This window comes from Hippopotamus amphibius, chromosome 5 (genome assembly GCF_030028045.1).
Source record: "Hippopotamus amphibius kiboko isolate mHipAmp2 chromosome 5, mHipAmp2.hap2, whole genome shotgun sequence".
In the NCBI taxonomy this organism is placed as follows: Eukaryota; Metazoa; Chordata; class Mammalia; order Artiodactyla; family Hippopotamidae; genus Hippopotamus; species Hippopotamus amphibius.
Genome location: NC_080190.1, coordinates 159,778,792 through 159,803,051, shown reverse-complemented (window position 1 = coordinate 159,803,051; position 24,260 = coordinate 159,778,792). Strand labels below are relative to the sequence as shown.

The 24,260-nt window shown below is 39.0% G+C and overlaps 1 protein-coding gene across 2 annotated transcripts in view; it reads right to left on the bottom strand.

Moving 5' to 3' along the window:
- The window catches only part of NSMCE2 (NSE2 (MMS21) homolog, SMC5-SMC6 complex SUMO ligase), a 212,349-nt gene that overhangs the window by 81,388 nt on the left and 106,701 nt on the right, over positions 1-24,260 (bottom strand). Inside the window, exon 5 of one of the 2 annotated variants that reach the window (XM_057737092.1) lies at positions 18,119-18,202. The exons of the other annotated variant lie outside the window; for it this stretch is intronic. Within the exon in view, the coding sequence (XP_057593075.1) occupies positions 18,119-18,202 (84 nt within the window). The remainder of the gene's footprint in view (positions 1-18,118; positions 18,203-24,260) is intronic. 2 annotated transcript variants of the gene reach the window in all.

Below are 24,260 nucleotides of genomic sequence, written 5' to 3'. Positions count from 1 at the left end.
GACCATCAAAAACATGGATCTAGTTCCACAGACCAATAAACACGTACTCATCCTTAGCCCTTTTCAAAGAGGCAACGAAATGATCACAACAGCTACCATGGTCTCAAAATTATTACTTGTCTTCATTACAACGCCTGATACTTTTCAAAGCACTTTCAAAGTCACTATATTATTTGACTCTTACTTCAAAGCTAGAAAGTAAGCAGGGTGAGCATTATCACTTTAAGATGAGGAAACAGATACAGAATGGACCCCACCTAAAGTCACTTACCAGTCAGTTTAGGAAAACAACTGGACTCTCAGTGTAAGGCTCATCCCATTACACCAGACTGTGGAGCTATAAGCACTGAGTCCCCAGGCTTCAAAGTACCTGGCACAGAACTGGCATGTAGTAAAGTCGGGCAGTCTTATTTATTTCTGTTACCCCAGGGTCTAGAGCAATATTTGGTGAATGAAGGAATAAACAATGGATGGATGGGACGTCCCTGGTGGTCCAGTGGTTAAGGGTTTGATCCCTGGTCAGGGAACTAAGATCCCACATGCCGTGCAGCGTGGCATGATCAAAAAAGAAAAAAGAAAAAAAGAAAAAGAGAGAAAAGGATGGATGAATAATAATAAACGGATGGATGGATGGAGGAGTGGCCAGATTAAAAGAAGGTTTGACTCATACATCAGCTATACAGACTGCAGCTTTCAAAAAATTACATAAAATTGATTTCACAAATGCTTTTCAAAAGCTTCTAAACTGCTTTTTTTAACTTCCTTACCCAATTAGCTTTAAACCAAAGTAGATGGCTTTCCCTGACCTATTTTCAAAGCTAATCTTTAAATCCCTTGGTTACAAAATCATACGGATTAAATATTTGTTCTGTGAAAACGTATAATGGGTCAGGCAAGAAAAAATTCAAAAGTGTAAGTATACTGATTAAATTTCCAGAATTCAAGATAATAACAAAAGAGTTACATTCAAAGGCCTTCAGTGTGATGAAGCTCCAATCAGAGTTTAGTTGCCAATATTTCAAAAGCTACTCAAGTCAGAAACTCAATTACATGAAAACAGTTAACAGCAGAGCAGAGCAGTCAAACTGCAAAAGTGAAAAACATGCTTCGAGGACTTCCTCGGTGGCGCAGTGGTTAAGAACCCGCTTGCCAATGCAGGGGACTAAGTGTTCGAGCCCTGGTCTGGGAAGATCCCACGTGCTGCAGAGCAATTAGGCCCATGCACCACAACCACTGAGCCTGCACTCTAGAGCCTGCGAGCCACAACTATTGAGCCCACGTGCCACAACTACTGAAGCCCGTGCACCAAGAGCCTGTGCTCCACAACAAGAGAAGCCACCGCAATGAGAAGCCCACACACTACAATGAAGAGTAGCCCCTGCTTGCTGTAACTAGAGAAAGCCTGCACACAACAAAGACCCAACGCAGCCAATAAATAAATAAATAAAAATGTAAATAAATAAAAAAAAAGAGATGCTTCCAGAAACAATGAAGGCTGCATGATGTTGGATCTAGACTACATTTGAACACCTAACACGGTTTTCTGATAGAAAACCAGGAGGGCAGCATTTCAAACCTTGTGAACCGGATCACCCTTGCGTGCTCTCCCCAGATTAACAAAGCTGGGGTGCAGCTTACGTACACTTGCTCTGCACGGTATCCAGCACAACGGTGACTGTCAATAAACATCAAACAACGAATTGGGATAATTCCAAAAAAATTGCAGGGAAGAACATAATTCTGCAATGACTACGGAGTACTTGGGTTGACCCATCAAAGAGATTTTTCTCCCTTCTTCACTGAAATGTAAATATCAGAATTCCTTCACCAGTGCTTTTGTCTGCAGGCGTCCTTCAGCACTTTGTGCTCCCCTGTACATGTGGAGTGAGTAAGATTGTTTACCTAAAGGCTGACACAGCTGAGCTTCGACGTAAACGTATCTGTGCTGTATGGTACACTTGGAAGAAAAGAAACCATGAGAGAACAGGAAGGGGCTCTCCTAGATCCAAATCCTCATATTATACAGGAAACTCAAGCCCAGAGAGGGAGAGTGAATTATCCCTGGTCCAGGATCCAGTAAGCAAGGGAGCCCGCAGGACTGGAAACCAGATCTGCTGGGGATGCACAAAAATGCAGTTTACACACACACACACACACACACACACACACACACACACACTATTATATATTATTATATTTAACCCCAGTGAATCAAAGTAACCTAACTATCATCCTCTTTTTGCTACAGTGCTGTTTTGGTGGGGTACTGCTACTTAGATGACTTCATCTTTTAATTTTATCCTCTTGGTTCCATTCTGAAAAGCACATCTGCACGCTGAGCTATCACCAGTGACAGACTAAGGAATGACTCTCCCAGGTAAAGTCACATTCAAGGGCCCACTCCCTTCCGACACACTCTGACTCACCACAGAGCTACCTCCTCCCATATTCCTGGATTTGAAGCCTAAACTCGAGAGTAGTGTAGCATGATGCATTCCAGCCCTGACTTTGGCTTCTAGGAAGTCACTGAGTTTTTCTGGAACATTTTTAGCTGCTTTTTTTTTTTTTTTTAATTTATTTATTTATTTTATTTATTTATCGGCTGCATTGGGTCTTCGTTGCTGCACACGGGCTTTCTCTAGTTGCTGCGAGCGGGGGCTACTCTTCATTGTGGTGTGCAGGCTCCTCATTGTAGTGGCTTCTCTTGTTGTGGAGCACGGGCCCTAGGCACGTGGGCTTCAATAGTTTTGGCACATGGGCTCAGTAGTTGTGCCTCACGGGTTCCAGAGCACAGGCTCAATAGTTGTGGCGCACGGGCTTAGTTGCTCCGTGGCATGTGGAATCTTCCCAGGGCAGGGCCCAAACCCGTGTCCCCTGCATTGGCAGGTGGATTCTTTACTGCTCCACCTAGGAAGTCCCTGGAACATTTTTAAATAAAATGTTTATGGAGCAACTTTCAGGGCAAAGTATTATGTTACCTGGCACTGAACTATGGTGTGACAGTAACAACTAATTTTCTGTAAGCAACAGGTACTCTGGTAACTTTATGATCTCACCGGATCCTCTTAACTTCCCCCACAAAGAACGGTTCAATTATTCTTCCTGTTTCACAGATGAGGAAATCAAGGCTTAGTGAGTTCTCACATTATTTTTTTTCTATTTTACAGGAGAGGATCCTGAGACTTAAAGAAGCTTACCCAGAATCTGCGTAACAACAACCAGCTATCCGAGTGGCTAGGGAGCAGCAGAGACAGGATTCAAACCCCCGTGTGGCTGACTGCGAAGATGCTCTCCTTAGGAATGAGGTGGCCGGGAGCGCTGCTGGCAGAAAGCTCTCTGCTCTCAGCCTCCTTTAGGGACCACTTTAGTTGAAGAGAGTCACCTTGCCCAAGATCATGCCCCCGTCCTGGGGTGAGGGGCATCCAACAGCTGGTCAATAACGTATAAAGGCCTGGCCCCACTTCCCCCACTCAGGACAGCTCTGAAGGGTTATCCATCTCCAGAAGTCCCTGCAGGGTCAGCTGAAATTTCAGCTGAGGCCATATCATCACAGCCTGACTGTTCCCTCTGCCCACTCCTGCTTCCTTCCTTTCCCTTCCAGGGGTGCAGACCCCCAGACTTCTCCATGCTTATCTCCACCTTAGAGTTGGCTTCCCAGAAAACCTGACCCGCAATATCCATGCTCTTTTCACTTTATCAGGCTGCTGCCTCAGTTGTTTCATCTATAAAAGGGGAGGCTGGATTCGATGAACCCAAATTAGTTATAGCTTCAAAACTGCAGTGTGGCACAGGTGAGAAAGGTTAGGAGTCAGAAGATCTGATTCCTGTTATCATCTGAGCCACTCACTAGCAGCATGAACTTAACCTCTGAGATTCTCACTTTCTACTCTATAAGCTGGAATGACATGGTCCGTTTGTCTTTCTTTCAAAGTTGTTGAGAGCACCAATTTAGAAACTACAAAGCTCATATTAACAGAAGCTGCTATTTTCATGATAATTATTACTCTTAAATTTGTGGGAGCTGCTGTAACAGGAGGAGACCAGCAAGGACTAAAATGCTGCTGTCCTACAATTCTCTGGGCAGACTCAACCAAGGTCCTTTGCCCCACCCCAAAGCTTGTGGCAGCCCTGTCCAACTCCTGTAACACCATGTACGTCTACGCTTATGGTATCTCTCCAGTCTCAAAGGATTGTCCTTGATCCTATGCCCCTTTGTCTTCAACTGGATGTTACTGCATGAATCACACCTTCTTCTATTCTCTTCAACTTCTTCCCCTTTATGGGAATAAGCTCCTTGGAAACTTACCCATTTTCTATCCCCCTAAAACCACCACCACCAGCAGTACCTCCACCAAACGTTCTCATGTCCCTGTGTTCTTCTCCAGTTACTCTTCATGCCTCGGCTGTACCTTTTTACTTCCCATTCACTTAACCACTGATATCTGGCTTTGCCTCGCCTGCTTAAAGTCATCATTGATTTCTCATCTTACTGGACTGGTTGATTATATTTGACACACAAGATCACCCCCTCCTTAAAATTCGACTCATTTGGTTTCTGAGACAACTCTTTCTTGGTTCTCCTGGGACTTCTTGGATTATTTTTTCCCCTCAAATCTGTTGTGAGCTCCTTTTCCTTTGACCATCTTTTAAATCTCAGGGTACTCTCCAAGGGCTTCATCCTTTCAGCTCATCCATTAATAATTTCAACCATCACCTTTGTGACAGTGACTGCCAAATCTTTATAGATGAAATTTTTTGATCTTTGACTTGTACACTCTTCCTTATACTCCCCTTTGCTCCCTTCTGAGGCACTGGCATTGAGCCAGTCACCTTAGAAATCTAAGTCTTCCTTTGCCCTTCCTCTCCATAGTTACTAAGTACTATCCTTTCATAGTTACTAAGTACTATCCTAAATACTTTTTTTTAACCCCCCTAAATATTTCTTGAATCTATTTTCTCTTCCCCACCCCCCACAGTGTTAATTCAGGCCCTCACTGTCCTTGTCTACACTTCTGCAATGACCACCTAACTGATCTTTCTGCTTGCAGTTTTAAAACCCTCAGATCTGCTTTCTCCACAGCCGTAGAAGGGTCTGCCTAAAACACAGATCTGATTGGATTGCTCCGGTGTTACCTAGAACAATAACAGAAACACCTACTGTCTGGTCACGGTATGCCATCATTGGTGGCCTGCCATGATTCAAACTTTGACAACCCCTCTGGCCACATCATCGGTACTTCCCATCCCCAGCTTTATGCTCCAGCAACACTAGTGCTCACAACTCCTCACGCTCACCACACTGCGCTGCACCTCTCCTTCTCGTCACACCGCTGTCCCTTCTGCCCAGAACAGCCCACCCTTTCTCCCCCGACCTGCCTAACCCAACCTCATTGAAGACTCAGCTGACTTGTCATTTCCCTGAGGAATTCTTCCTTGATACTGAAGGAAAGATTAGGTGTCTCTTCTCAGTGTTCCTGTGATACCCAGTGCACGCTGCTGTCACTGTAACTCTACACTGCTTCAAAATTGCTTACATGTCTACCTCCTTCTTCTGATAAAAAAACTTGGTGGCTTAACACATTAGTCACATATTTTGCTCACGAATCTTCAATTTGGGCAGGGCTTGGTGAGAATGGCTTGTCTTTGTTCCATGCAGTGTCAGCCAGGGCAGCTCTCCTAAAGCCAGAAAATCTACTCCCAAGATGGTTCACTCATAGAGCTGACAAGTGGGGGCTGGCTGTTAGTTCCTCTCTACCTAGGTCTTTCCACAGGGCCATTTAGGCTTCTTCACAGCATGGTAGCTGGGTTCCAAGAGTGAGTGTTCCAAGAGACAGGAAGCAGAAGCTGCTACTTTCTTAAGCCCTGGGCCCAGAAACTGATACAGTTCCTGAGTAGAAGCAGAATAGACTTCTGCTATAATCTATCATCAGGCAGAGATTCAAAAGGAGAGCAGGCCGAGCTCTACCTTTTGACGGGAGGAGTGTCAATCTGGGCGGGGGGGGGGGGGGGGGGGGGCGGGGCGGGGCATGTTTTAAAACCACCATATTCTTCTATTGGATCATGAGCTCTTTTAGGACTCACGGTCATGCCATGTGTCTGCTGAATGAATATATCCATTCTTGGACCAAACTACCTTCACAGAACTTCACAACACCTTGCACCGAGGAGGCTGATTCCAGATAACTCAGCCACATCAATCAGCAAGAGGATTAAGGCTCAAAGGAAATTGGGCCGAAAGGCTTACAGCATCTTAGAAGCTGGAGGGATTTATAAGCTAATCAAATTATAGTCTTTCATTTTACCAAAGCAAATCAAACCAAGCCAAACAAAAAACCTGCGGCGCACAGACAGAAGAATATGGCGAAGACTCTATGTGGGTCAGTTATATAAAAAATAGCAGTGACTCATAATTTACTATATATGGGAAGTACATGCTATTTATTTGCTCATTTTCTTTCCTTTAGCAAGTCAGAGTTAATTGAACCTCAGAGTCTGAATGATGAGTGTTAATTTTCTTTCTTTTAAGGGAGACCCTATTTACGTTTGCAAATTGGGTCCCCTTTACAGCTATCATTGTAGTTCGATCATTTGATGACGCACTATGTGTCTTGGTAAAATGTTCTGCAGCACTCCGATGGCTCAAATACCATGCATTGACAGGCATCCAGCCATTAAATAGAATATGCAAGAATGCATGAGATCTTAGTTATCAGGCATCTTTAAACATGACTGATTCCAACACAAACATGAACAATAAGGTGTTCGAGTTTGAGTTATTAAATGTAATTATTAAAGTCAAAGGAAATGAAATAATTTGACATTAATAAGGTTAAAATTACAAACCTAATTCTGAAAATTGAATTTTGACCAAATTAAAAAAAAAATTAGTTTGCTGAATACAGAGAGATAACTAATTATAGCCTTAGAAACACACAGACCTGAAGATATTTAATTTCTTCTAGGCTTTCTGAGGAGCTTCCAAAACACTAGATAATCTTATAGGAGAAGTTATAATGACTACAGCTACCAAGAAAAAAAAAAGGTAGGAACTGTCAACTTACTGACTACACAGAAGCACTTAACAAGAAAGTAAAATCAATTTTCCCCAAAGGAATGAACTTTCCCTCAGAATTTGTTCCCGTGTGGCAGAACATTTAGGAAAAGGAACTTCCTAAAAGCCATTACCTTGTAAATCAGACTGCCTATATGACTTCATTTTAAGCAATCTGGAGGAAGGGTACGATACTAATTTAGCAATTCTCTAATAAAGATAAATCACATGGGATGCTGGTTTTATTAGACAAACTAAGAGGTATATTTATATTATCTGCACTCCGTACCCAATGTTTATGCAGTGACTACGTCTTGCCTAATATAACATCTGAGAAACAACAAGATCCCCAGGAACAGCTCAGAGATAAATTGGAAAAAAAAGAAACAAACCCAAAACTCTTGCAATCCTTCTGAGACATACTGTAGGAATTCCCAAACTCCCATCCACAGAGGCTGTAACTTTTTTTGTTTACAGCAAAAAGAAAGGTTGCCTCTCAGGGTTAATAATTATCACAGTCCTTTATGTGCCAACTATAAGCAAGGCTTTGGGCTGGGTGCAAAATGGTTCAGAATCTGTGTACACCCGCTAATTCAAATCCTCTAGCAGATAACAGTTTAACATCCTTCAAGACAACATGGAGCTCACATAAGCTTAAATAACCCTTCAACATGTGTGCCCATTTCAGATGGAACCTAGCTTTACTTAGGGAGACATGGCAGTAACCTGGGTGGGAAGGGAAGGACAGTTATTTCTTTGCAGTCTGAGATACAGAAAACAGTAATAATAGCTACAGGTGACTGACAGCTTACCATTTGCCAGGCACAGTACCAAGTGTTCTATGTGTGTTTTTCATTTACGCCTCACAACAATCTTTCGAAATAGGTACCCTTTGTGAATCCCTGTTTTACAGGTGAGAAAAGCAAGGCTTAAGGCAGTGAAGAGATCTGCCCAAGGGATAGGTGAGGATGATGTGAGCAGCCCTGCTCTGCTCCAGAGCTTGGGTCCTGAACGTCTGATCTGCTCACTCCACATGTCACTATGCATCTAATCTAATTTTTGCACTGCTTAAATAAACTATACAGGTTAAACATATGCTTTTGTTATGAAATAATTTACAAATGGATAAACATGATTGACTTTTAAATCATTAACTACCACATTGAAATACAGCTGATCTTGAACAACGTGGGGGTTAGGGGCACTGACCCTCTGTCCAGGTGAAAATCTGAGTATAAGTGGACCCGCAAACCTGTGTTGTTAAAGGGACAACTGTATTCCTTCAGTTATAAAATGCCCTGTTATTTTACACACTAAGCAAAAAAAAAAAAAAAAAAAAAAAGCCATCAATTATAAGGTGATAAGACATGATAATTTTAGAGATTAAAATACAAAAAACACTTGCCTCAAAACTGATGAAATACAGTGTGTTTATTTTACCCACTTGTTCCTCTTTCTTCTACTTACCATCCTTTCCCAGTTTCATACATTAGCTTCTCTTTACTTGCTTCTTAATGGTTGGTGTTCCCAGAATTAGTTCCATCCTCTTTTTTGCTTAACTACTCCCTCCCCCTGGGCAACCTCTTCTATCTGCAAGGCTTCAGCCACCTCCCAGTAAGGATATTTGTAGCTGAGTCTTTCCCCAGACTCCAGACCATATTTCCAACGGTTTACCTCCAAACTGATATTGTGTTAATCTCTTAAGCTCAGTATGTTAAAAAGCCAAACTCATTGTCCTAACCCAAAGCCTGCTTCTCCTTCTGAGGTCTGTCTGGTGGTGAAGGCACAGTGGAGTATACTGTAGGAAGAAAAGACTTTAGACTACATGTCCAGGTTCAAATCTCAGCTCTGACACTTAGCCCCCTATCAGACCTTAGGCAATTGATATAAAAAATCTGCTTCTTTATCTAAAAAGTGGGGTTAATAACTTCAGATGGTGGTAAAGATTAAATCAGCTAATTTATGAAAACAACTATCACATTGTCTAACACATAGTTAGGCCCTCAATAAACGGTTGCTATTCAGCTATTAGTTAATGAGATCTTCTGCCTAGGAACCTAAGTTGGAAACTTGGAACTATCACTACCTCCTAGTTTTTATTCAAGGTCCGAATCTACTCAGGCACCAAATGCTACTGATCCTACTTGAAGAAATACAATTCCTTCTATTGTGTGAAAAATTTAACGTTCTTTTTTTTTGCAGTAGAATTTAAACATATTCAAGTCTCTGCCATTTAAAAAACACTTTTCCTACTGAGGCCTGTGATGTAATTTGCCATTGTTTCAAGTACCTCAGAAAAATTTAAGTTTGCTTTTTGAAAAGATCCACATATGTCTTAAGCTCATTTCTAGGCATTTTATTTACTTTTTTTTATTTTTTAAAAAACAAATTATTTATTTATTTATTTATTTATTTACTGTCTGCATTGGGTCTCTGTTGCTGCGCACAGGCTTTCCCTAGTTGCAGCAAGAGGGGGCCCCTCTTTGCTGCAGTGCGTAGGCTTCTCATTTCGGTGGCTTCTCTTATTGCGGAGCACAGGCTCTAGGTGTGTGGGCTTCAGTAGTTGTGGCACGCAGGCTCAATAGTTGTGGCTCATGGGCTCTAGAGCGCAGACTCAGGAGTCGTGGCGCACGGGCTTAGTTGCTCCGCAGACCAGGGATCGAACCCGTGTTCCCTGCATTGGCAAGCGGATTCTTAACCACTGCGCCACCAGGGAAGTCGCTGGGCATTTTATATATTATTGGGAACTGGATTATCTGCTTGTTTATTTTGTCCCTCTCTCCCATTATACTTTCTAATTGGTATGGTTGGTATATAAGATAGATATTGACATTTGTCTACTTTGTCCTATAGTTTACTGTCTTACTCTCTTATTAAACTTTTTTTATTAGGAAATAAAACATTTTTACCATAAAAATTTTGAACACATACATAAATAAACATTTAAATCACTTGTAGTTTCAACATCAAAGATAACCACTTTTAATAGCAGCAGAGTTAGATTCTTTTCTATATGGCATATCAGAGATTTAAATCTATTTTATAAAAAAATGGGATCAGATTGTATATACATTTATTATAATATACATAAACATTTAGTAGGCTAATACTGATGTTATAAATAAAATTGTTATCAACTGTCAACATAAATTAAACCTCACTATTTAAAGACCAAGATTCAGACTGATTTAAAATACAAAAAGTAATAAATGTTTGGAAGCGACATGACAAATAAGTGATAATCAGAAGAAATTCTAGCTATAACAATTTCAGGTAAAACTGAATTCATGAGAATAAAAGTGAAACAAGTAAAAGTGGGTTATTTTTAATTATCAATAGAAGGCAGGCTGTTTTTGAAAAACCTATTGTGAGCATCTTTACATTTCCATACCAATAAGCATACATACAAAAGTGTTTCTCAATGTTTTTAAAAGTTCACGCCACCTTTAAATAAACTTAAAAATCTCAATTGCCTTTAATGTTTAAATTATTATTTTTTTAATCCCAAACTTAAAATATTAAAACTATGGCAGATTGGTGGAAAAAAATTTTTTAATTGAAGTAGAAGTGACCTTTAATACTATGTTAGTTCCAGGTGTGCAACACAGTGATTCACTATCTCTATACTTTACAAAAGGATCGCCACCATGAGTCCAGTTACCACCTGTCATCATACAAAGTTATTACAATGCTACTGACTGTATTACTTATGTTGTACATTTCATCCCCGTGACTCACTTATTTTGTAACTGGAAGTTTGTACCTCTTAATCTCCCTCACCTATTTCACTCATCCCCCACACCCCAACCCTCTAGCAACCACCTGTTTGTTCTCTGTATCTATGAGTCTGTTTCTGTTTAGTTATATTTGTTCATTTGTTTTATGTTTTAGATTCTACATATAAGTGAAATCATACAGTATTTGTCTTTCTCTGTCTGACTTATTTCACTTTGTCCATCCATGTTGTTGCAAATGGCAAGATTTCTTTCTTTTTATGGCTAATTAATATTCCATTGTGTGTGTGTGTGTGTGTGTGTGTGTGTGTGTGTGTGTGTGTGTGTAATTTATCCATTCATCTACCAATGGACACTTAGGTTGCTTCCATATCTTGGCTACTGTAAAGAATGCTGCAATAAACATAGGGGTGCATATATCTTTTCGAACTAGTGTTTTTGTTTTCTTCAGAAAAATACTCAGAAGTGGAATAGCTGGATCATACAGTAGTTTCATTTTCAATTTCATGAAGAACCTCCATACTGTCTTCCAAAGTAGTTGCACCAATTTACATCTCCACCAACAATGCACAGGCTTCCCTTTTCTCCACATCCTCACCAACACTTGCTATTTGTTGTTTTTTTGATAACAGCCATTCTGACAGGTGTGAGGTGATGTCTCATTGTGGTTTTGATTTGCATTTCTCTGATGATTAGTGATGAGCATGTTTTCATGTGCCTCTTAGGCATCTGTAAGTCTTCTTTGCAAAAACGTCTACTCAGTCCTCTGACCATTTTTCAATTGGATTGGATGTTTTGGTGTTTTGGGTTTTTGGTTTTGTTTTGTTTTTTTTTGATGTTGAGGGGAAAAAATTTTTGGCTTAAAAGCTTTGATCAACATAAGCACTAAGTATTCTTGCTTGATAAAAATGTTTGCCTTCTAATCTAAGTGCTGTGGAAAAGAGAATTCAATGTGAGCCATGCTGATCACACCACTTTGCTTCCATAGTCACAGATGGTGAAAAACCAGCCTTGCAAATATATGTGGATGAAATGAGTGACATTCAAAGTCCCCTAATTTGAGGATGGATGATGCCTGAGAGGACTGGGACGGGGAGGGTGGGGGGGAGTCGAGGGAGGGAGGGAATACGGGGACATGTGTATAAAAACAGATGATTGAACTGGGTGTACCCCCCCCCAAAAATAATACATTTTTAAAAAATGTAAAAAAAAAAAGTCCCCTAATTTGTTTTGGAGGAAACAGGGAAATATTTTACTCAAAGATTCTTTAAAGTGATTTTTCTGGAAGTTATCTTGGCAACTGAGTAAAACTTCAGTTCTAAACACTCGCCACAAAGACCTTCCAGCAAAGACTGGATGTCAGTGAGAAAAGCTCCCAATGGATTTTTAGCTGTGAGTTGAAAAGCAATCATCCAAATTTATTCTTCACACAGATTAAGTTAAATGTATCCCCTCCCTGAATCTGGGTTGTTTTTTTGTTTTTTTGTTTTTTTAGAATTTTAATAAGTCAGAAAATTAAGACCTATTTGGTACAACATAATGGTTAGCAAAGTGGACTCTGGCACTACACTGGATTGCAAAGCTGGTTCTGCCAATTATTAGCTGGGTGCCCTAGGGCAAGCTACGAAAACCTTCCTGTGCCTCTGTATCCACACCTGTAAAATACGCAACTGTACCTATTTCAGATGATTATTGTGAGCACTGCATGAGATAATACACGTAAAGCATCAGAACAACATATAGCTTCCAAGAAACACTTGAAAAGTGTTCATGAGCCTTACCAGTACAGCTGGACTTTGGATGCAAAAACAACACATTAAGTAATAATGTTGGGTTTCACCCCTTGAAGTTTCTGTTCTTTGTATATAAAACTTTCAAATACATGTTCCAAATGTTATGCTTTGCTGAATGTTTGAAAGTCTGAAGCAGCTGCTTTTGTCCTTATTGTCTCAGAAACAGAGCGACATTATCCTTCAGCTCATAAACCTTTCTTTCTTTCCAAGCTCTTTCCTTCTGACATGACTGAAAAGGTTTAACAGAACATGAGGCAATGTAAATATTCACGGATTATTTCTTCTGATAGTTTGGCTTCAGTTTTTTACGTTAAAACCTACAATTCATCTGAAATGTGTTTTAATTTAATGTAAACTTTGGACTTTAAAAATAAGGTCATTAAAACATTATCAGTGATTCCAAGTGTTTTTCCTGAACAAGCCAGCTTTCCCCCACTGATCTGAAAATCTGTCATACACCAAAATTCTACATGTGCTTATTACAATGTTTGTCTATTTCTTATTGTTCTCTCAGCAGAACATACATTTCACAGAGGAAGGGACTTGGTTACTTTGGTTCACCGCTGGATCACAAGAGTGATGCTTGGCTTGTAGAAATAAATGGCCGGAAGAGGTTCTCTCAACGTGATCACTAATTAATTGATTTTCTAATGGTAAACGCTACATTACTGAAACAAACCTGGATTTATCATACGTATACTTCTTTCAATATGCCGCCAGATTTTATTTACTAATACCTGACTTACGATTTCATATGTGTAGTTTTATGTGAGAGCGTTCTTAACTTTTAAGAAAAAGACAAAACATGGAATTTGGTCATAAGTCATCCTAGTTTCCTCAAATAAACTGGGAAATGTTCCGTATTTGCCCATGCTTTAAAATAGATTAGCACAGAAAATATCTGTTCCTTTAAGGTCTGACAGAATTTCACAATTAATATGTCTAGGATTTGCACATTTGGGGAGGAAAGAATCTTTCTTTTAATCTTATTTTTGTAAACGCCATTCACAATTTTGGCCATTTTGAGTCCATTTCGGTTATTTTTGTTTTCAATATATTTCTGGTCACTCATTTGGCAGATTTAATTCACTGTCATAAGGTTAAACATATTACTCTTTTCAAATACATTTTTTTTAAATTCCCTTTACATCTATGATTACAGACCTTCCTCTTTTTCTTTTAAAGATGTGCCTCAGGATCATATGATGGTTGGATTAAAAAAAAAATTGAAACCTTGTCTTTTAACACAATAGCACAGTCACTGTGTGGCAGTAAGTTCAGTTTTAATTTTAAACTATATTCTGTTTTTTATGCTTCCAAAACTTCTGCTTTCCCCCTCATTCTTAGCCAATTGATTACGAGGTTATTCATTCTATTTCTACTCAAGTACTGCTTGACTTGACTTTCTTTATCCTGTATTTCTTACTTGATCACAATAAGAAAAAAAGTTTTGGGAATCTCCTCGCACTCTTCCTTCTGCCTGCCAAGTTGTTGAAACACTTTATAATCACAGACCCCATTATTATTAGTCTGTCACATTATTCTTTTCCGAGGACTCATTTATCATTAGTCTTTTGGCTTATAACTATGTGAACAACTGTTATTCACAATGAATTCCATACCACTTAAAAAAAAAAGTGCTATTATTTCTTTTCCTTACTGGGTTCTTTATTCTTACTAATTACTTATTTGGCTCTTCCAGGTCTTTGCAAATTTTTCTTCTCCAGGGCAAGTACATGAGTGGGATATTTTGCAAGTCATTCAATGTCAAAGATAATCTTTTTGATGCCCTTTCAAGAAAAGATGCCTCAGCTGGCTGTTTGAATAGCAACCCTTTCCCCTCCATGTCTAAGGTGGGGCTCTGCTGCTTTTTGCGTATAGTGCTACCAGGTAACTGGATACAAATGTATTCTCCTTTTTTGGGGAAAACATCTCCTCCCTCACTCCACTCTACCCCACCCCCACACACGTGATGCTTATAGTTTATTCATTTTTTTAAATACAACACTCTTGTTAGAATATTTTTAAGAGAGAATTTTTCATCATTATTATTCTCTTCACTGAATAACATCTTTCTTGAGATATAATTCACATAGCCTAAAATTTCTTCATTATTTTTTGCTGGCCACCTTTGCTGTGAAGATTGATGATTCCCTTTAGCTAAGGTGGTGATGAATGTGTGAAATTTAATATGTAAGCTCAGGCCATCATCTTGAACCACAAGCCTAACTGATATACCCTGAAGCTACCTGTTGCTGCCATGCTGCTACTCCTCCCATCTGTTCCACTGGCTCCATCTTGGAAAGTGCTTTACATTCTTTACATACTCCTGGCTTTCTCACCATACTCCTCTTCCTTCTCCTCTGTCTTGCCATGTCCCATACTCATCCTTCCTCTCCTTTCATTCTATACTCTCTTCCTGGGTAGTCTCATCCACTTCCTGGCTCCAACTGTCATCTCTATCTGTGGTTCTCAAGCCCCTTCCCACATACTGTTTATATGGAAACATTCTCCCATTAGTAACATCTCTCATCAGACGCAACGATTCACAACAGCAGGGACATCCTGAAATCTCAGCAGGTTCATTTAAAGCTTGAAGAAGCACCTCCCCTGTCTGGGGACCTTAAGTTGGAGACACAAGTCTGTCCATCTCCGGAGGACAGCATCACCATCCACTGAGCTGTCCAATCCAGAAGCCTGGAAGTCATCACCACTAGATCTGAAGATAGAGATGGTGTCTCTCTAGCTCACCCCCATATCTCACAGAGTGTCTAACACACAGCAGTACAACAAATATTTGTTGAAGGAATGAAGTCAATCACTAAGTTCTGTGGTTTCCAATTCATAGCCTTTCAGCGCATCCTCTTCCTCTCATCAGCACTGTCAGTATTTTAGTTAAAGTCACTATTATTGTCTACTGGCTACTATCGAAGTCTCCCAGCCTCCAGTCCTGCTTCCCCCAATTCATTCTCCATGCTACAGTCAGTTATCTTTTCCAGTTATAGATCAGTTCTTACCATCCCTCAGCTTAAGGCCCTTTCAAATCAAATCCAAATTTCTCGACAGACAGAAGTCTATAATTCTCTTGACTTTGTACACAGCATTCCTTCTACGTAGATGAACAATTCAGCTATCACTGTGAAGAGAATTTCTTGATGCCCCCACACTGAATTAAACACTCATCTTACGTGCTCTCTGAAGTATCCTATACTTTCCTTACTACTGCATCTATTCTACATTGTAATTGTCTGTTTACTTGTCTGTCTCCTCAACTATGCCGTAAATTTCAATGGGTGGCCAATGTCTTCTTCACTGTATCTCAATGCCCTGCAAGGGTCATGGCACAGAGTAGGCAGTCAATGAGTATCTGGTGAATGAATATATTTTCAAACATCACTAGTGACCATGGAAGTAGGTAACTTTGGAAATTCATCATGGGACAGGGATTCTGAACCCAGCTGGGATACATAAATAAGTACTAAGAGGGCATGAACACCATGAAATTGTACCCAACATTCTGAGGGTAATTTTCAGACTGCCTAATGAGTCAATACTCCTAGAAACTTAAGAAATACTGCTGTTGGAGTTTATTTGGTTAGAAAGGAATATTCTAAAGTATATTAAAAACGAACAAAAACAAAATGCAGATACATATACACACAACACACAGACACACAAATATATACAGAGACTGACAATGAAATCAAGCCTTATGGTAGAGCTTGTACTGAAAAGGGACAAGAATCAGAGAAGTTAGAGAGCTGCAGGAGGACCAAAGAAAACCAGAGGATGCCAGAAAAAGAACAGAAAAGCAGAACAGAGAATTAAAAGGAAATTCTGTCCACTTTGTCATTTTATATAGGGTCCTTATGCAGCCAGCTTGTGAAAGGTTAGGACTTCATTACAAAGGATGTCAAAGTCTGAAGATACCTGTATAGTTTTGAAAATTGCATCTTCAGCTTGCCATAATGCTGCCCAACTTCAGGATAGTTCTGTCCCACCACTCTAGTTGTCTTTTCAGTTCTGCCTAGTGAATCCCTGTTTAGACACTGACCTTCAACAGAAGGAAAGAGAAAGAAAAAGGAAGGCAGCGGCCTGGGCTTATGCGAAAAGAAGGGCAGGGAGAGGAACTGGTCAAACACTCGTTACATTTCAGGTGACCATCTTTCTCTGGCTCACTCTATTCCTCTGTCTTTATGTGGGGTAAAGTTTATGTACTTCCCTATTTGCCAGAATCTTGACAAGATATCATGCACTTTGGTAAAGTCAGGAAATGTACTTAAGTTCTGAAGAATACTGGCAGTTTTGAGAGTTGTAGGTGTTTTTTATAAATGTTGACCATGGTCAGCTTCTTCCCACTAATTAAACATTTAATGAAGCTAGGGAATATGATTTTTCTTTCTTTTTTTTGGGGGGGGGGGCGGGTATTTCCATATATCAGCATATAACATACTATACTACCTGGTTTGCTTTAGAAAATGCTAACTTTTGTATCGTCAGATGCTGTTACTAATCCACTAAAATAGGACAAGTATTTCAGAGGTGGAGATAGGCTTGATTTTGAGTGTTTCGATGCTACCCAGCCTAACTTCCACCATTGCAGGGTCCACAGTGTAGCTACTCATCTTACATTTAAGCTGTCTCTGGCTATGAAACAAACCTTGCTCACATGGGGATGAAAAATGGACCCTTTCCTCATTAGCATCATCTTTCATCCAAAGAAAATGAAAGCCAGAGGATGGTGAATTTGGTCAAAAGGCCTGAAGAATTCATTGGCTGGTTAATCAGTATCTAAACAATCAGGAATGGCCCACAAATCTATAAAGCATCAGTCTACAAGAACAGCTCTGAGTGACATACAGAGACAGGAGTCTCATGAATTTAATACACATACTAATAATCCAACAGTGTCTTATTTTGCTGAAAATATCCATTGTATAAAATAGACAAAATTGTGATTGTCAAAACAATAGTTTTAAAGAACTAAGTCTGTAAAAAATAAGTCCTTTCATAATTCTATATTTACCTGTCCTATCTGAAATCTTTGTGAGGTCCTAAACTACTAATAAAAGATACATTATTTTAAATCAAACTGCTAACTGAAGATTGTTCTGGGTACATTCCTGATAAATTTATGGTGAAATTTAGTGATCAATTATTCTGGCTGGATGTTGGGGTGAAAGGGGAGGAATAGGAGAGAAAGGGGGAAAATGACCGGTTAACAAAGTCCCACCTAATAGTGTACTTATTTGATGCAAGAGCCAATTAAAAAAAAAAAATCCAGGATTCACTTAAGAGTTGTAGTGATTTTGCCCTGTCACCTACTCTGATATCCTTTTTGGCAAGACGTTGCTGTTAATGATTTACTGAAATCTGGTTGACGTTCTATTATACTCATAGGTAAGCAGAACATGGCACTGAGAACTTGTGCTTTATTTTTTCCACAGCAGTGTGTGGGATTTTGAAACCTTTCCCAATGCTACTGGGACTGTTTTGAGGAAAGAGAGAAAGATGAGAGTGGAAGAAAAAAATTCTATAACCTCGTTCATTGCCTGCTCTACTTGCATCCTTATCCTTAATCTTGTCGAACTCATTGTGTCCTCCATCTTCTTTAGGTTTCACTGCTGCAAGAGAGAGCCAGGTTAGGCAGTGACTTGAGTATGACGCCAGGACCGATGTTGACAATGAGATGAGAGCCAGAAGTGAAGCCAGAAGAGGCTGTGAAGCCAGAAATGGAAATGAGTTGTTGGGGGTCCTGAACATGTGGCATCTACAATATACATGCCATTCACTCATACAGGTGTGCAATTTACAAAATGAAACAGATAATACTCACCCAGAGGATAAGGGTCTATTGTCACTGACATAATATTATTTGGTACGCTCTAGCTGAAATGTGCACATTATTAAGATGTTCTTAACATATTACTTCTGGGAAGACCTTTTCTGGTGAAGTGTGGAATGGAAAGGGAACGTGGAACAAGACGACACGGATGGGCATCACCTGGGAAATCCAGCAGTCCGCTCCAACAGATGCCCACAAGGTAGTATTTACCTTGATGAGCCTTGCAGACTCTGATACCCGATTCTCATTGACTGCACCCAGGAATGCAGACTCATGCTAACAAAACTCACAAGACACTGATGCATAAAAAAAAGAAGACGACTTTATTATTCACAGTGAACAACAGAAGAATCAGGCATACTGAATCTGCATCAGTCTGTACCAGCCTGATAGTGAATTATCTCCTTGGGAAGGCAAATTATTAGAGGGAAGCTTGGTGCGCACGGAAGCAGAGCAAGTGGAGTTAATTACACAGGATTCCAGTGCAAAATGGCAGCAGGCTCTGCAGCTCTGTACCACAGGGTTGTTATCCACCTGCCAGGCAGGTCGGATGCTTGCCTCAACCTGGCAGGTGCTATTGGTCAGACAGGGCTTTGTTAGGTATCATGACAATTACATTAATAATTTCTTTTTCTCTGTTTTGGAGACAGAGAAAATGCTCTTCTGAGAGACATTTTATATGTTTGTGCGTTTTAAAGATGTCAATACCCTCAATTAGGTTACAGTCAATTCTTTCTGTCCAAGGAGTCTTTATGTCTTGTAAGATCACATTGCCTCTCTTGGCTTTAATCTATTAGGTGTTCATTTCTTAGTTCAGTTTTCAGAGAGTATTTTCATTTTCCTGCTTTCTGGGATCAAGAGGGCACCACAGGGTGGACTCCACATTTGCCTACAGGTTCCACAAAGTGTCAGTTAAATTCAAATCAACCTGTATTCACTGTGCCAGCTTTATGCCCACTGCTGTGCCAGATACAAAATAATATTCAAAAGTATCACAAGAGCCTCTAAGGGAACACTGTATCTACTGGACACCTACAGTCCTAAGTTCTTCTTAGGGTAAATTTATTCACTCATTTTTCACTAGCATTTATAGATCCTCTCCTATATACCAGATTAACTAGATACAAGAAATACAAAGATAAAAACTGTCTTGTTCCCTTTAGGAGCTTACAGTCTAGCAAAGGAACAAGACGTTAAGAAAAAAAAAAAAAAAAGGTACCGTGCCAAGTGGTATGGAGCCTGGTGGAAGGAATATTTTCATATCTAAGGGCAGAGACAGAAGCCGTATTTTTTTAAATCTATTTTTAAAAAATACTAAATAATAATGATTATTTAAAAAATGTAACAACAAGGTATAAGTTCCTTTCTCGATTCTTCCCCACCCCTATTCTACCTCTCAAGGTTGTCTTCAGTAGTTGAATACTCTTTCACATTTTTCTATGTATATGAAACACACACACACACACACACACACACACAGTTGCATCCCCCAAACACACATATTTTTTACACATGTATAAACATAAATTTCTATATTTTATCACTGTGTGAGATTTATATATCATACATTCTATTTATATAATATACATACATGCACATTTATGTAATATACACATGTGAGATCATATTGTTTTATAACTTGTTCTTTTATGTTTAATTTTCTGTTACAAATTATAACATGTATACAAAAAGTACACAAAACAAATATGCTCAGTTTAGAAAATAAATTACCCTATAGAGTGCCCACCTGGTCAACAGAGAATTCTGAGTACCCCGGAAACTATGCACCGTCCCCAAAATCATTATGCTAAATTTTATGTTAGTCATTTACTAGCTTTCTGAGTAGTTTTACTACCCACGAGGCAGGCAAAGTCCAAATTTGCCTGGATCAGCAAACGCCCTCAGGGCAAACGCAGCTTTAGTTCTCTAAGCTTCTCTGAACTCTCGATTTTCCTTATAGTTCCTTAGATTTTCAGGCCTTTGCTGCTCTGAGGATGTTTTCTTATACACATTCAACAGTTTCAATAATTTTCAGCAAGAGAATTGTTCAAATAACTTAGCCATATTTCCAGTAACAAAAATTGGTGTCACTTCTCAATTTCTTCCTGTGTTACAGTCCTATGTAAAAACGTAGATTCTTATGTACTAGAGCCTAACTCCTTAGCGGTTATGAGAAGTAAACAGCTTGGATTTCCCACAGCATGAACAGAGAAATATGTAACAAATGCACAAAGTGAAGAAATGGAAAAGAGAATGAATATATAATTACTCCTACCCTTGAGGACTTTCCATTTTCTTTTTGTGAAGGAAGATAAGATGTATACATATAAAACAATTTGACACGAAACAATTAGAGGCAATAAAGGGATATATTTAAATGAATTCACTGACATGGAGAGATTTCCAAAATATATTGTCAAGTGGAAAAAGAAAGCTATAGGATGGTGTATGTGTGTAAAATATATCTAAATCTATAGTCATCTCTATGTGTATAAATAGGGGGGGCACGTGTGTATGTGCCTGTGCATATTCTTGTTTATATACAGAAATACAACCATAAAGACACATAACAGTGGTCACTTCTACGGAATGGAACTGGGAACCCAGGAGTGATCTTTTCATGCTCAAATATCCTATATAATAAATTTACACAAAACATATATTACTTTTATAGTTAGGGAGGATTTTTTAAATTATATTTAAGGGCAAACATATCTGACAGAGGAAATCAAGAACTAGAAATAGCCAGGAAGACAGACATTATTGGGGAAGGCTTCTTTGCAAAGGTAGGACTTGAAATGGGTCTTGCAGGACTGGTAAAGTTTAAGTTACAGCACAGGAGTAGGGGGAAGTTGGCTTGGTGAAAAAGAGTTGTGCTGTGAGCAGACATCATGGAAGAAATTAGAATGGCACCTAGAGAGGACCACAAGGAAGTGCAGTCACCTGGCTAAGGCTAACTCCAGTTTACGCTGAGAGAGAGGATTAAGTGGACGGAGACCCAGGGCATAAAACATGGAATGTCATCAACATTAAGAGTTTATAATTGGCTTGATGGGAAACAGAAGTCATTACAGGTTACTTTATGAAGTAGTAATATGAGGTAGTATTAACCTCATGGAGTAGTTCGTGCGGAATGAAATCAAATGTGAAAAATCCCTAGTAATTTATAAAGTGCTAGATGAGTAACTATTGGTTTTGCTAAGTAAGTTATTATATTAAGTGTCGCATTTTAGGGAGACCATCTTGGTATTCTTGTGCAGAATGCATTACATGAGGAGAAAGAATCAGAGCTAAGGAATTCCTTAGGCAATATCATATACTTGAAAGAGCTTACCCAGTTTACACAATCTGAAAAATGCAGATAACTGCCCTGCCTTGCAGGACTGTTTTAAGAATTAAATGTATATACAATGGCATGGTCAAAATGCCTCAGTTCATTTCTTCTCAAAAGCTATTATTGTCCAGATGTACGCTGATAAAGATCAGACTGATGCTCCGGTCATGGGCATGGAAAAGATAACGCCAGGAGATTTTTCTAAATAAATAATCCATAAAGATCTATTTATTGGATGTAGAGAATGAAAGGAAAAGATGAAGACTTCTAGGTTTTTAGCAGGGAAATGTGGTGAAATGGTGATGTCCCTGACAGAAACTGACCTAGATCTGCAATCTACAACATTTTTGGAGTCATGATACTCTTACCATGTGAGTTTCACCTCCATCTCTCTGTCACTCTCAACCCATAATCCTCCCCACTTGGGTATGGGGCAAGCTCCGTGTATTAGTTCATTTTATCTTGGAAAAAAATTTTCAAGAACACACAAAAACCTCAAAACAATTGAGACATGCAAAGTTTCTGACTCTTCAATTGGTGCAGTGGGTAAAACAACAAAAATCAAAACAAACTATATTTGACTTTAAGGAAGAAAATTCTACATAAATAAAATTTGACAGAATTAAATATCCTTAGGGTTTAAAATTATTTAGCTTTGTATTTTCAGCATATTAAGGCCCAAATCACAAAATTATGAAAACCAAAAAAAAAAAGATCAATATAAACTAATAATATGTTATGCTTTAAAAATTCTTTTCTTCCAAGTGGATTTTAACTTCTGAGTGACATGCTATAACCCTGCGCTACATACAGTCTTAAAGCAGAGTTTATCACAGTATTGCAGTATTCCAAAGTTTCGGTTGGCTACTTTTTGTTGCCTAGCTAGAGGTCAAAAGCTTGAGCATTATTACATGCTAGAAAACAAAACTTCAAAAAGGTTAAAAAGTGACCTGCCATGCTTCAGACTCTTTACTTTTCTGTAAGGTCACATTTCTGAGGAAGATGACAGGGTTGGTGATTGTGTAACTAAGCCTCCAGAGCTACTTACGACTCTGGAATGTGATCATTGTTTTGCAATGGAGTTGGTCACCATCATATGAAAATCTTGGGAAATAAAATATCTTGTTTACCTGCTAGTTCCTGTCAGAGAATAGCTCACTGACACACGGTACCACAGCACTTTAGTCTAAACTCCTGACCTACATTGCTTGGTACTAATGATTCTATTTTAAAAGAATGTTAAGAATATTTCTACATACTTGAAAAGGTAAAGAAAAGTGGGAGGAGGCTGGGGGAAGAGAGAGCAGTGGGAGAGAAGAAAAGAAATGGATCTTTACTTCACAGTAACGTGGGACGAGGGAGACAGGAGAGGATGCAGGTGAAACAGAATTGGCTCGAGTTGCTACCTGTTGGTTGAAGGTAGAAGTGAGTACACAGAAGCCCATCTTCTGTGTCTCCTGAACTTTCATATCCATTATCTCAACTGCTCTTCACATGAACACTGTGAGATCTGGCGTGTAACATTATACTTTAAGAAAAATACGATGCTCAGAGAAGTTAAGTGAATTATGTTGAACTGCTCCATAATAAAAAGTTTAAAAAGAGAAGAAAAAGCACATACTTAATTGTTCAAGATTGTCTCTTGACTTTTTACCTAAAAAGGGATAATACGGTACTATTAATAGTACTGCAATAAACATGTCATCTTTAGAACACTGATTTAAGATTTCAAGAGTTCTTGAGGCTCATCTGCCCAACAACAAAATTTATGCCAGATAATAATCCTTATGCTGCATATCGTACTTACATAAAGCACTTTCACATCCATTATCTCAACTGCTCTTCACATGAACACTGTGAGATCTGGCGCGTAACATTCTACTTTAAGAAAAATACGATGCTCAGAGAAGTTAAGTGAATTTTGTTTCTTTCATTCATTCCACAAACATTTACTAAACACCTGTGTCAGGCAGATCTGTCCTAGGTATCAGGAATTAAGAGACAAAGAAAATGAGATTCCTTTTTTCAAGCAGACAGATTTACAAAACAATTAAATGACGATGTGATTCATGCTACAATGAAGTGTTTTTCCAAAAAAAAATTTTAACTATGACCCACAGTAAGAAATACATTTTACATTACAACTTAGGATATGCAAACATGTTTAGGTAAAACAAAAGTTTTATGAAACACTACTCTTCCTATACATGATCCACACTGTGGTATTTTCTAATCTACCCTATTCAGTATCTTTTCTTTTTTAATAAAATGCTGGTCATGACCTTTTACAATTGGGTTGCTGCTTACAACACTTCATTATTCACTAGTGGGTGTGACCTACAATGTGCAAAAGTGTCAGGATGAGTACGATCAGCAATCTGTGGCAATACAAAAAGAAACAAAACTGTTCCAGGGAATGAGAGAGGCCTGAATGAGGTTAGTCTCTGAGCACTTACCAATATTAAAATGGCAGAACCAGAACGAAGCTCTTAAGAGGCTTTAA